Source organism: Ischnura elegans, chromosome 5 (assembly GCF_921293095.1).
Source record: "Ischnura elegans chromosome 5, ioIscEleg1.1, whole genome shotgun sequence".
Classification (NCBI taxonomy): domain Eukaryota; kingdom Metazoa; phylum Arthropoda; class Insecta; order Odonata; family Coenagrionidae; genus Ischnura; species Ischnura elegans.
In genome coordinates this window covers 73,964,935-73,978,933 of record NC_060250.1, presented here as the reverse complement: position 1 = coordinate 73,978,933, position 13,999 = coordinate 73,964,935, and the positions used below count along the sequence as shown (strand labels likewise).

The 13,999-nt window shown below is 38.5% G+C and overlaps 1 protein-coding gene across 1 annotated transcript; it reads right to left on the bottom strand.

The window, feature by feature from the left end:
* Positions 1–2,857: 2,857 nt before the first annotated feature.
* Positions 2,858–3,799, bottom strand: LOC124159719 (proline-rich receptor-like protein kinase PERK10). The gene has a single exon (XM_046535630.1). It carries the CDS (start codon positions 3,797–3,799, stop codon positions 2,858–2,860), a length of 942 nt encoding a protein of 313 aa, XP_046391586.1.
* Positions 3,800–13,999: the final 10,200 nt, after the last annotated feature.

The window sequence follows — 13,999 nt, the reverse complement described above, 5'->3', positions numbered from 1 at the left end:
TTCCCGCCTCAGAATTCCGCTCCCTTAATTCCGGTCCCCTCCCTTGTTTTTCGTCTCGTGACGAGCCATTCTCTCTCGTCCTCTTTTCCTTTTATCTCTCCCTCAATAATTGGTTTTAAGGTGCCCATTTGCGCTCGGATATAAAGAATCGAGTCTCCTCTCGGGGGAAATATTGTTTCCTTAATTGAAATTGCCACTTCGCAAGGGTAACTCGCACGTGCTTGCACGCTAGCCGCGGTTGAAAATTCTGGCAAGCGTAATCAAGCGGAGTAGTGATGGAAGAATCGACTTAAGATAAAATCGAAAATCGAGTTTCAATGTTCAAAGATCGAGGAAATCTATATCAAGCAATAACTTTCTTGTTTCGATCTAAACGCGATTTTTCAACTTCCATCTAAACCATTTCGTTTTATGTCAGCAGCGTCACAACCGGCCAATGATACCGTCATCGGTCCGTGTGAAATACTATTATCTTAGGCTGGTAAAATGGAAAATGCATGCCCTTGAACATTAAGAAAGGATCTCGATCTACTGAGAATTTTAGTGAAGCCGAATGATTTTAAGCGGTGATGCTAAAGAGTTAACGTTTGAGCATTTGTAAATTTTTATAACTGATAATCATAGCATGTATTATAAGTAGATTTTCCTACTGCTCAGATGAGTAGTGTAAAAATGAGGATACTGGGACAGTCGCCATCTTGGATTCTCCGCCATCTTGAATTTTTCCTCGAAGGTGCTGCCATCTGGCAAAACAAATGAATATCGAAAATCTAAACGTCTCGTGGATGAACTGAGGATACTGGGACAGCCACAATCTTAGTGATGATGGTCTGAGGGTGTAGAGGTCAAGTGATAAATTAAAAGAATGGATAACAATAATTATTTATTTTCATAATATTAATACAATTCATCAGTCTGCGTTGCAAAATCTCTCACATCCTTAAAAATTTTATTTCCCCCTAAAAAAACTTCTTGCTGCGTTGGCCATGCTCGCACATTAGTAGTGTAAAAATGAGGATACTGGGACAGTCGCCATCTTGGATTCTCCGCCATCTTGAATTTTTCCTCGAAGGTGCTGCCATCTGGCAAAACAAATGAATATCGAAAATCTAAACGTCTCGTGGATGAACTGAGGATACTGGGACAGCCACAATCTTAGTGATGATGGTCTGAGGGTGTAGAGGTCAAGTGATAAATTAAAAGAATGGATAACAATAATTATTTATTTTCATAATATTAATACAATTCATCAGTCTGCGTTGCAAAATCTCTCACATCCTTAAAAATTTTATTTCCCCCTAAAAAAACTTCTTGCTGCGTTGGCCATGCTCGCACATTTGGAACACTTAATTTTGTATGCACCACTCGCGACTTCTTAGAGGATGAGAAACTGTAGAGGCATTCGTTATGAGGGTATCTGTATTCTCCGGTCTGGGAATAATTGTTCATGGAAAAAGTATATATTAAATACTTTTCCCACAGGTACACGTAAAAGGAGACTTGAAGTGGCAGACAACAGAATTGAACAGATATCTGCGGTGAACCTTCTTGAGTAAACAGTTTAATGAAATTATGGGGAATCTGCTCATCAATAAAACGGGATGGGATAGGGAGGGATCGACAAAGGTTTTTCAGTAATGAATCTTCTACTGGGTGAATTTCATAAATGGAATGCACAAGAGACTTAATCGAAATCATTTTCAAACTCAGTGGGGTAAACTTCACTTTAGCCGGCCTGCATTCTGTGAGTATCTTGCTCACAAATGCGTTGAATTTCTGAAATAAGTGAGGAAAGAGAAATGAATTAAATTGTTTTTCAAACTTATTTCTCCATATTCCCACTTATTTTCCTCTCTTTCCAATGGGAATACTGAGACAGTCACAATCTTGGTGATGATGGTCTGAGGGTGTAGAGGTCAAGTGATAAATTAAAAGAATGGATAACAATAATTATTTATTTTCATAATATCAATACAATAATTCTTCAGTCTGCGTTGTGGCATCTCTCACATCCTTATGTATTTTTTTTCCCCACAAAATTTCATGCGGTGTTGTCCATGGTGGTACTTTTTGGAAAATTGTATATTTATGTGCGTTTCTTCGATTCCTCGACAATTTATAACACATGAGGCATTCATAATGGGGATATAAGTCTAGACCGGTCTGCGAATAATTATTAATGGAAAATGTATAAATGAAATAACTTTCCCACAAGTGTTGATAATATGAGAAACTCATTGGAAGGCAACAGTATTGTACCAATATTTGCGGAGGACCATCTTGAGAATACAGAGACATGAGTATTTGGGAAAATATTTTGTCAAAAAATCTGAAGGGGATGGGAAGGATTTGGCAAAGGTTCTCTATCCTTGGTAACGAATCTTCTTCGCGAACTTTATGAATGCATCGCACAACAGCGTTGACCGAAAGCAACTGCAAATTTAGTGGGCAAAACTTCACCATAGCTGGCCTGCACAATGCGGTCGTCGTATTCACAAATGTGTTCAATTTCTGAAATAATCAGCGGAAAGAGAGGAATATGAGTAGGAATTTGAAGGAATAAAATTTCAACAAAAAAGATTGAATATGTTATATATTTTTCAAGACAAATTATGAAAAAAAGAGGAACAGAAAAAACAATGAACATCGAAACTAAATTGAAACAAAATCAAATAAAATGAAAAATATTCACAAATCTCTCAAAAAAATCAGTTTTAGGAACAAATCACATATTTAGGAATTCAAGAAATAATATAAAAATTAAAGACAATAAAAATAATTGTATCATGATATTAAAAAATATGAAAAAACAAAAAAATATTAACTGAAAAAACTACTCCCAAAACAACATGAATCCTCACAAAAGTGCATGTAAATTTTTTTTCCCTCTTATCCCCCGAGGATCTCTACACACCTTTTTCTTCGGAACCTCATCATCAATGGAGAGTCTTTTCATAGGTGACTTTATAACAGACGTAGAAGCTGAGTGAGCTCCATCACTTTGTAAAACAGGCATATCAAGAACTTGAGCCTCCGAGGACGCACGCGAATGTGACGATGGGATCCACTGCACATCGTCCTCCGATGATCTCGGTGACTGAATAACAATGGAAGGAGATCTTGGCGGTGGATTTGTAGGCTCTGGGGATGATGGAGGTGATGGTGAGCAAAGACCTTCGGTATCGGGTGGTGGCGATGCGGGCGACTCAACTTCAAGCTGTGGTGTTACAGCAAGAGGTTGAGTATCCGGCATCGGAGATGTGGGGGAATGTGCTCCAGGCAGGGATGGAGACGTCAACGGTTGCGAGGTCGGCTGCGGTGCTGGTGATGTGGGGGGTTGCACCGCAAGCAGGGATGGTGATGTCGCCGGCTGAGTTGTAGGGCGTGGTGGTGATGGTTGAGTTGTGGATGGCCTGCTCAGGCGAGATATGGGCGGTGGTGGTGTTGAACGCCCCGATGCTGCTGATGCTGTGGACGGTAGAGATGATGTCTCCTCGTCGTAAGACCGCCCCATCCGCGAAATGGGGATAAGTGGAGGCGGTGGAGAATGTGATGACGATCTCCGCGTTAAATCAAGTGCCTCCACCCGTCCAATCTGTGGAATGGGGATAAGCGGAGGCGGTGGAGAATGTGATGGCAATCTCCGCGCTAAATCAAGCGCCTCCGCCTCATTAAACAGCGCCGAAACGAGGTCGTCAAATGACATATCACTCGGTGAATCATCCTCTGCATACCCCCAGTAGTATGGAGCTAAACAGAAGTTAACTTCGTTCCGCGATCCATTCCACACCTCAGCCATAGGCCTACACGTGGAGCACCTATGCGCTGGCTGATCAACAGTAATTAGAGGTCCATCACACAGATCGCAAACAAAGCGTGGAATACGTAGGCGGGACGAATAAATTGAGTGCCTAGTTTCCACATGCGAAAGTTCAATATATTGAAGACGAATCCGACACCATCTGCAAATGGACACTGTGGCCCTCGATGTCGACCGCGTATCCAATGCGTGGTAAATGGTTGCCTGAACGCAATGGAATGATGCCATGGTGGATGTATGATGTGTTTTCTTACACAGCGTATATATAAGACTGTCCCACGTGACATTATTCGATATCTAAGGATGAAGCTATTGGAGGAACTCTCCACCCAATGAGCTCACAGGGCCGATGGTCTGAGGAGGCGTAAACCTTGAGGTCGGTCCCCCCACAGCTTCAAGATTTCATGCTGGCGACCCCAATCGGCTGGGGCATTGACGCACGAAGGAGAAGTCAGAGACCTTCGATTAAGATTAGCAATCGACCCTCATAAAAATTGATGACCGGCTGTGCGATTGACGCAAGCAAGCGGAGACAGACGGGTGATAAATATTAATGAGCGACCCTCGTACGATCGGTTGGGGCATTGACGCACGAAGGAGAAGTCAGAGACCTTCAATTAAGATTAGCAATCAACCCTCATAAAAATTGATGACCGGCTGTGCGATTGACGCAAGCAAGCGGAGACAGACGGGTGATAAAGATTAATGAGCGACCCTCGTACGATCGGTTGGGGCATTGACGCACGAAGGAGAAGTCAGAGACCTTCAATTAAGATTAGCAATCGACCCTCATAAAAATTGATGACCGGCTGTGCGATTGACGCAAGCAAGCGGAGACAGACGGGTGATAAAGATTAATGAGTGACCCTCGTACGATCGGTTGGGGCATTGACGCACGAAGGAGAAGTCAGAGACCTTCAATTAAGATTAGCAATCGACCCTCATAAAAATTGATGACCGGCTGTGCGATTGACGCAAGCAAGCGGAGACAGACGGGTGATAAAGATTAATGAGTGACCCTCGAACGATCGGTTGGGGCATTGACGCACGAAGGAGAAGTCAGAGACCTTCAATTAAGATTAGCAATCGGCCCTCATAAAAATTGATGACCGGCTGTGCGATTGACGTAAATTACCTAGAGGTCGAAAAACAATTCACTCCACCCACCCCGATGGGATGGGGGAAATTCAGTATATAAAGGCATAGCAGAGCTCTCACAACCATACTCACAGCAAGAACGCCTTACGGTACCACAGAAAGTAGCAGCAGAACCAGCATCAGCAGAAAGAAGCCAGGAGAAGGAAGAAGTTCCCGATAATTTCCAACACCAGCAGTTGCCCTCACAATCCTCAACGATAGCGTGAGTAAAATCATATCATTAGTTTTTAAATGTATAAAAATTCAAGTCCTATGAGGATTTAGCTAGAAAAACTGCTAAAATGCTCATTTATTCTATCTACTTCAGATGGACGCTTTGAAGATCAAGTTGCTTACGCAGCAGGAGGAGGCAAAATTCTTGAAAAAGGAGGAGCTTAAGGAGGGTCTGGCATATGAGGTGGAGAAACTTTCTCCCACTATTACAAAATATGGGAGCAGCATAATAGCGGAGATAAATTTTGAAAATGCAAAGAGGAAAATATTCCTCCCCAAGCATTTCATCCTCACTCTTGACGAAATCGAGGCCTTTAATGCCGACGCATGGGGCGTTGGGCTAAAAATATCCAGAAAGGATAATTCAGTTGTTTTATTGTAAAAAATTAAAATAATACATGTCTTCGCTTATAAATGACCATACTGAATAATCTTGTTTCATTTAAAATAACCCTCAAATACACGTTAGGTTACTTATGTATAAAGCCTAATTCTCATATATAGAATTTCATTTCCACTGGAAAAACCAACCAGACGATAATGGAAGAGATGGTGCTATGCCCGGTATGCTACGTCTATTACCACCCAAGGTACAGAGCCGGCCATGAGATGTCGGAAGTTCATCACCGCCATGCAATCAGACAAGTTGGAAGAGGAGCTGACGCTTCTTCTTCAATTGTAGAGATTGAATCAGCGGTTAAAGGACGGCTTAAAACCTTTTGGGTGAGTGCAGGTGGGGAGCATACAGACCTGGTAATTTTTTTAAACAGCAAAAAGGATTTACTTTTAGAGAAAATTAGAATTTATCTCAAAGATACAGCATTAAAAATAAACATACTGGTGAAAGCTAAATTTCATAATGATAAGAATGAAGAAAGAGTTGAAACACAGGATAGATGGTTTAAAACAAAAAATGTTAAAGTTTTTGAAGCAGATGATGTGAATGAAATTTTAGAAATACTATTTGCGAAATTGTTGAAAGAAAAATCAGAAAGCTCATCTAAGGGATCAGGTTGGTCACTAAGTGAAATAATCGGCCTCGAATTACGGATAAATAGATACATCCCGCTAAGAGGGTCATCTTTCATTGACCTTCCTGCTAAAATTAAACTCACCCACTCAGTTATCAACGTAAAGAATGAGGATGCCTTCTGCTTCAAGTACGCCATATGGGGGAAGAAAATAAAGTGTCATCCCGAACGCCTTTCAAAATATAATAATATAGAGTTTTATCAAGGATACAATTGGGATTGCATTAATCATCCAGTAGAATTATCAAAAATTTCAAAGTTTGAGCATGAAAATTCAATTTCAATAAATGTTTTCGGTCTTGATGAAAAAAATAATGTATATCCAATTAAAGTTGTTGATCAGGAGTTAGATGACCACCGCGATCTTCTCTACCTTGTTAAGAAGGACAAGACGCATTTCTGCTGGATCAAAAATTTTGGTAGATTGATTCGATCACAAATGTCAAAACATAAAAATGCGTTACACGTATGCAAACGCTGTTTTAAACCTTGCTATTCGAGTGATACTCTCAGAGAACATAATATTGATTGCTGTAGAAATTCTCCAACAAAAATAATAGTTCCAACTGCTGATGACAACATCTTGAAATTCAAAAACTTCTCACATTCCGTCAGAATTCCCTATGTTGTATACGCTGATTTTGAATGCATCCTTAGTAAACATTTGAGTTGCTCTCCCAATGATGAGCATTCATATACAAATAAGCAGCACCAGCATGAAGTCATGTCCTTCTGCATGCTTATGGTATCAGATACTGGAGAAGTATTCGAACCATTTCTTTACCGAGGTAAAGGTGCGGTAGATATTTTTCTTGAAAAGCTGAAGCAAATGGCTCTCTTTGCACGAAATAAGTATAAAAATATAATACCTATTGATACTTTGACCGAGAGTGAGAATGTTGCTTTCATTTCAGCACAAATATGTCATATATGTCAAAATGAGCTCGGTTCGGATAGAGTGAAAGATCATGAGCATTTAACGGGTAAATTTCGTGGGGCGGCTCATAAGAGTTGTAACGTGAATTTCCAAGTGCCTGACTACCTACCTGTTTTCATTCATAATCTTTCAAATTATGATGCTCATTTGATTGTCCCACATCTCGGCTGTGATGAGATGAAAATATCATGCATCCCTAATAATGAAGAGAAGTACATTTCGTTTGGAAAAAATGTAGATAAGACTTTTTCATATCGTTTCATTGATAGCTTTAGGTTTTTAGGGACATCCCTATCTAAATTGGTTAGCTCGATCCCAAAAGATAAATTTACGAAATTATCCAAGAATTTTGGTGATAAAAGTGATCTCGTGATGCGTAAAGGTATCTTCCCATATGAGTATGTGGATTCGTGGGAAAAGCTTGGTGAGGATAGATTACCTAATATTGATGAGTTTTACAGCACCCTTACCCAGGAAACTATTAGTTCAGATGACTATGAATTTGCTCAGGCGGTTTGGAACGAATTCCAGTGTAAATCTCTGGGGGGATATTCTGACCTATATTTGCTAACAGACGTCTTGTTATTAGCAGATGTATTTGAAAATTTTAGAGACGTATGTTTATCTACATATGAGTTAGATCCTGGTTGGTATTATACCGCACCAGGACTGTCTTTTGATGCGATGTTGAAGCACACAGGGGTGGTACTTCATCTTTTAACAGATTATGATATGATACTTATGATGGAGAAGGGAATTCGTGGTGGTATAAGCCAGTGTGTTAAAAGGTACTCCGAAGCTAATAATAAACATATGAAGGAATTCAACCCTAGTTTAGATTCCAGATATATTGCATACGTAGATGCTAACAATTTATATGGTTGGGCGTTGTCAGAACCTCTCCCAAAGTCCAACTTTCAATGGATAGACCATGTAGATGTCATGAATGTTCCAGACAATTCCAACAAGGGATATATTCTAGAGGTGGATTTGGAATATCCTAGCGAACTGCATGACTTGCACTCTGATTTGCCCTTCTGTCCTGAGAAGAAAATTCCACCAACTGGGAAACATCAAAAGTTAATGACTACGCTTGATCATAAAGAGCGATATGTGATTCACTATAGAGCACTGAAGCAAGCGCTTTCTTTTGGTCTGAAGCTTAAAAAGATACATCGGGTCATTGAATTTGAACAATCGCCTTGGATGAAGACCTATATTGATATTAATTCACAAAAACGCAAATTGGCCAACAATGACTTTGATAGAGATTTTTACAAATTAATGAACAATGCCGTTTTTGGAAAAACAATGGAAAATGTTAGAAAAAGGATTGACCTTGAACTTGTTTGCAATCCCAAAAGACTTGATAAAGTGATATCTAGTTCACTCTTCATTGATCGCACAATTTATTCAGAGAATTTAGTCGCGATTCATAAAAGGAAAAATTTTGTTAAAATGTATAAACCGTTGTATATAGGACAGGCTGTTCTGGATCTTTCAAAAACACTTATGTACCAATTTTTTTACGAAAATCTTAAACCGAAGTATGGGAATAACGTACATCTCATGTACATGGATACAGATAGTTATATTGTTGAAGTAATGTCTGATGATTTTTATACCGATTTGGTCAAAGACTTATCTTCCTATGATACTTCCAATTATCCTAGAGATCATCCATGCTATTCAGCGAACAACGCTAAAGTCATTGGTAAGATGAAGGATGAATGTGGAGGAAAGATAATGACTCATTTTGTAGGACTGAGAAGTAAATTATATTCCTACCGTGTTCAAGGTGATGTGGAAGGAAAGCGTGCCAAAGGTATTAAGAAGAATGTAATCGATAAATCCTTAACATTTGATGACTATGTCACATGTTTGAAAGAAAAAATTCAATTATATAGGAAAATGACACTAATAAGGTCGCAGAAACATCAAATACACACCGTTGAAATAAATAAAACTGCTTTGTGTGCAAACGATGATAAGAGATTCGTCTGTGAGGATGGAATAAACACCCTCCCTTGGGGTCATTATAAAGTAGACCGCAAAAGATCATATGGAGAGGCCTTTCCAGATTCTTGATAGGCAGCAAGAATTTTTTGTGTTTATCGCTGCTGAAATACTCGATGCTTGTTTTCTTCGCAACACGCAAAAAAATATGACCTTGTGAAGTTGCTATAAATACTGAACTCTCCTCAGCGGGATACTCATTTACAATCATGAACAGCAACCGCTTGGATGGTGTTGGAAACCTACCAATGGATGGTGAGTTGGCTGATGAGAGAGCTAAAGCGAAGGTCTTCGAAAAATTCTTGATGGAATTTTTTTGTGGGAAAAATCATGCGGATATCCCACCATTATTGGATGAAAAGAAAATTTCAGAGGAAATGGCGAGATTTAGATTCAAAAGAAATATCGAATGTGGGAAATGCGAGTGTAAGCTGAATAATCCCCCTATTTTTAAAAAACCGGATAAAGAAGAAGATATTTATAAATTCGTACAGTATAAAACAAAGCGTGCAAGCTCAGAAGTCGCTGAAAATGAGACAAAATGTCCTTTGAAACATTCACTTTCATCTACCCCTATGAGCAGCAAAAATACGAGTAAGGCAGCAAACCCTTCATTCGAAGAGATTTTTAGCAAAGTGGATTCCACAATTAAGAAATTCTTGAAGTATCCTTGCATTTCAAAACTAACTGACGTTGAGATTGCCCATCTTCCTCCATCGCTGGTGTTAAAAATAGCTCCAAGTCAAATGACGCGATTAATGGAAAGACGGGGTATAAGGGATTGGAGATATGAAAAATGTACCGAACATTATAACAAGGGAAGAACGCAAATAGATGGTCCACCACCTTTGCGAATGGATTGCTTAACTTGTCGGTTGAAATATCTATAGAAGATTCGCAGGCGTCTTTTTTTATTTTTTCGCTCACCTTTTTTCATAATTTAAAAAAACGCATTACAAATTGAAATGGTCACTCGTTATAAAGCTCATTTCTTAAAAAGACTCTGAAATGTGCAGAATGATGAAATTGCTCATTTTCTTAAATTTATTTTTCTTCTCACTAGGGAAAAATCACACACTTAATAATACAGCATGCGTAGTGAGTTACCTTAGCGAATATGGTTATCTTAACTTGAATACAACAGAAATAAGTCAAGTAAGGCTCGAATCAGTTAAGGATGCTATAAAAAATTTTCAAGAGTATAACAACCTCAGCATAGATGGGGAGCTTAATGAGGAAACAATGAACTTGATAAACAAACCGCGCTGTGGTGTACCAGATGATATAAGTTACTCACTCTTTTACTATAAGTGGAATAAATCTGTATTAAAATGGCGTTACGCTTTCGCAAATGCCAAACTTCATGAACTAACAAGGGCAGCTTTCGATGCTTGGAGTCGAAATACAAATCTAATCTTCATGCATGATTTAGACAATCCAGACATAGTAATTATGAATACTCGTCTTACACATAAAAATTTTAAAAAGGGAGGATTATGTCCTGCCTCTTTTAACGGGAGAGGAGGCGCTATTGCTCATGCAGATTATCCTAAAAGTGATGGTCGAACCGTTGAAATTCACATCGATATGGATGAAAATTTCTATTATGAATTAAATAATAGAACTGGTTACGATGAAATTAATTTGTACAAAGTTTTGGTACATGAAATCGGTCATGCTTTAGGCATATCTCATTCTCTTAATCAGAATGCTATCATGTATGCACAATACATGAATGGATATAAATTAGATCTCGATGAGGATGATGTGTTAGCTATTCAAAGTTTATACGGAGTTCGAAAAAAAAATGAAGAAATTGAGGAGGATGAGAGCGTAGAAAATGCGGATGAAATCACACCGACAGAAGCTGTACAGCCAGCTATAAAAAAACCGTCACTATGCGACGTTGAAATGGATCTTAATACTTTTCTAATAGCAAACCGAATGATGTACATTTTTTACGAGAAATGGGTTTGGTTACTAGATTTGGAAGACCCAAATCGAGGTCTTCAAGGTCCCATTTCCATCAAAGACTGGTTGACGTTTCTTCCGAACAGTTTTAGTAAAATAGATGCTATATATCAGAGACCTTCTGGTGAGATAGTTATATTCGTAGACGGTGTTGTCTATATGATAAGATTTCCCAGCATCGAATTAGTGGATGGATATCCTAAACGAATAATAGATATAGGATACCCTCAACATACAGTGATTCAAGCCGTTGTAAACACTTACTCGGGACGAACTTATGTCTTTTTTAGTGATAATTTTGTGATTGAGTTAAATGAATGTGAATTCAGACCAATGAGCATTTCTGGATTGTCCAGGGTGTTCCCACAATTACCTCCAGGTCTTACTTCAGCTTTTCGGTACACAAATGGGCTCTTATATTTCTTCCGAGGTCGGAACTATTTTGAATTCAACGAGTTCAACAATACCTTAACTAAAGCTGGTATGAATTCTATATCATTATTTGGAGTCCACTGTCGCAAGAAGTCAGTCTTCCCAGAATTAATAGCAAATTTGAAAAGTATTATACACAAATTAGAGGGGAATAACTCAATGGAGAGCTTCTGAAATGATATTATTAAAAGTAAAGAGAAATTTGTAGATGGGGTGTGAAAAAATACTTAAAAACAGATTGTTTCTACTGCTTTCCATTCTAAGCCAATGAGATGTTGAAGTGGAAACATCCTTTCACTTGCATTTTAGCCGGACCCTCCGGTTCTGGGAAAACGAGTTTCGTGTTAAAATTAGTCAATTCGAAATTAATCGATGTTGAGATAAAAAAAATTATTTGGTGTTGTAATCGTTACAGCAGACCTAAAGATAAAGAGTTAAACACGCTCAAGAATACCACTGTAATGTTTCGAAATGATATCCCAAATTTTGAAATAGGAAGCAAGAATAAGATGCCCACTCTGTATGTAATAGATGATTTAATGTATGACTGTTACAATAAAAGAATTTCCGAAGTATTCACGCGAGGTTCACATCATTTAGGTATTTCAGTCATTCTTATAACGCAGAATGTTTTCTACCAGAGCCCACAAGCACGTACTATTTCACTTAACGTGAAGTACTTAGTGGTATTTAAGAACCCTCGCGATCAATCACAATTCTCACACCTTGCTAGACAAGTTTATCCCAAAAAACCGGATGAGCTCTTAAGAATATTTAATGAAGTGACATGCAGACCATTCACTTACTTACTCCTCGACCTTCATCAGAAAACGAACGATCTCCTTCGATTTAGAACGGAAATTTTCGACGAATGCAAAGCGATAGTATTTGTACCCACAAATACTGCGGAATATGAAAAGGTTGAAACGTAACAAACATCTTTTCGTACTCTTAAAGACTGCTGAACCTAAGTTACGAAAGGCAATAATTAGTAAGCTGAGTGACGATCAAATAAAAGCCTTGGGTGATTGTTGTAGCCTAATTTTAAGTGGAAAATATAGGATTAAAAAGTCGCTAGAACAGAAATTGGGAAAGCACAAGAACTTACTCAGAAAGTTGAGTTGTAAAAAAATCACTGTTAGCAAGAAACGAAACTTAATACAACAGAAAGGTGGTTTCTTATCCTTATTAGTAAGTTCCGTGCTAGGTGGTCTAATAAGTAAGTTAGCCGGTTTAGCATAATGAGTCTGAAAAAGATGATTCTCATTGAACCGTCCTCGTTAAAGAAAGAGCGATTAACAACTAACATCACAAATCTAGATGATCGTATGCGTAAGATTCTATCAAGTGATATGGATGACACTAAAAAGTGGCATCATTATCGTCGGGAATTGGATTCTTATTTAAACGCAGTGAGTGAACGAGGTGGGCCCATTTCATATTCTTTCTTAGAAGATTCAGCTGCTAATGTCAATGAAGAAAAACAATTGAAAACAAGAAGTAGGAGTTTAAAAAGGAAAAAAATAACCTCCAACAGTGGTAGAAAAATTTTGCGAGCTAATCGCAAAATCGGAGAACAATGGGAAAAAACGTTGGAAAGAGCGGGAAATATGGAGGACTTGTTGGAAAATCTAGAGAGAGAGATAAGCTCCGCGGAGGTGAAGTCAGAAGACTCATCTCCCGAAAGAGAAATAAAAGTTCTGTTCCAATCACCTCGAAGAAAACGAGCAAAAAAACCGAAAAAAATATTCTCTCCGTCTTAAGTTTAACTCCACAAAGCAAAAGTCGTTCGAAGAAAAAAAAAGTTAACAAAAATGATGATGGGAATTTGAGTAAAACTGATATTAATAATCTCTTGAGTTCAACCTATTTTGATCCTGGAAATCCCGCCAGTTATTCAACGGTCGGTAGACTTTGGGAGGGTATAGGGAAAAAAATCCCGCGAAGCTATGTGAAAAAGTGGTTGGAGGCTCAGGATTCGTACACTTTACACAGACCTGTGCGAAAGAAATTTCAGAGGAATAGATACACAGTGTCTTATATTGACGATACCTGGCAATGCGATCTGAATGATGTTCAGAATTTGAAAAAACATAACTCCGGATATAAATATCTTCTCACTGTGGTGGATGTGTTCTCGAAGTATGCCTGGGTAAAGCCCATCAAAAGTAAGTCGGCCGATGATGTTATTCGAGCTTTTAGAAATATCTTAAAAGATGGTCGAAAGCCTTTGAAAGTTCAGAGCGATAAGGGAAAAGAATTCAATAACGAAAAATTTAGGAAATTCCTTACTTCTCGGGGAATTACATTCTACACTACCAACAATCCTGACGTAAAAGCCGCCGTAGTGGAAAGATTCAACCGAACGTTAAAAAGTATTATGTATCGATACTTCACTAAATCAAATTCACGTTCCTATCT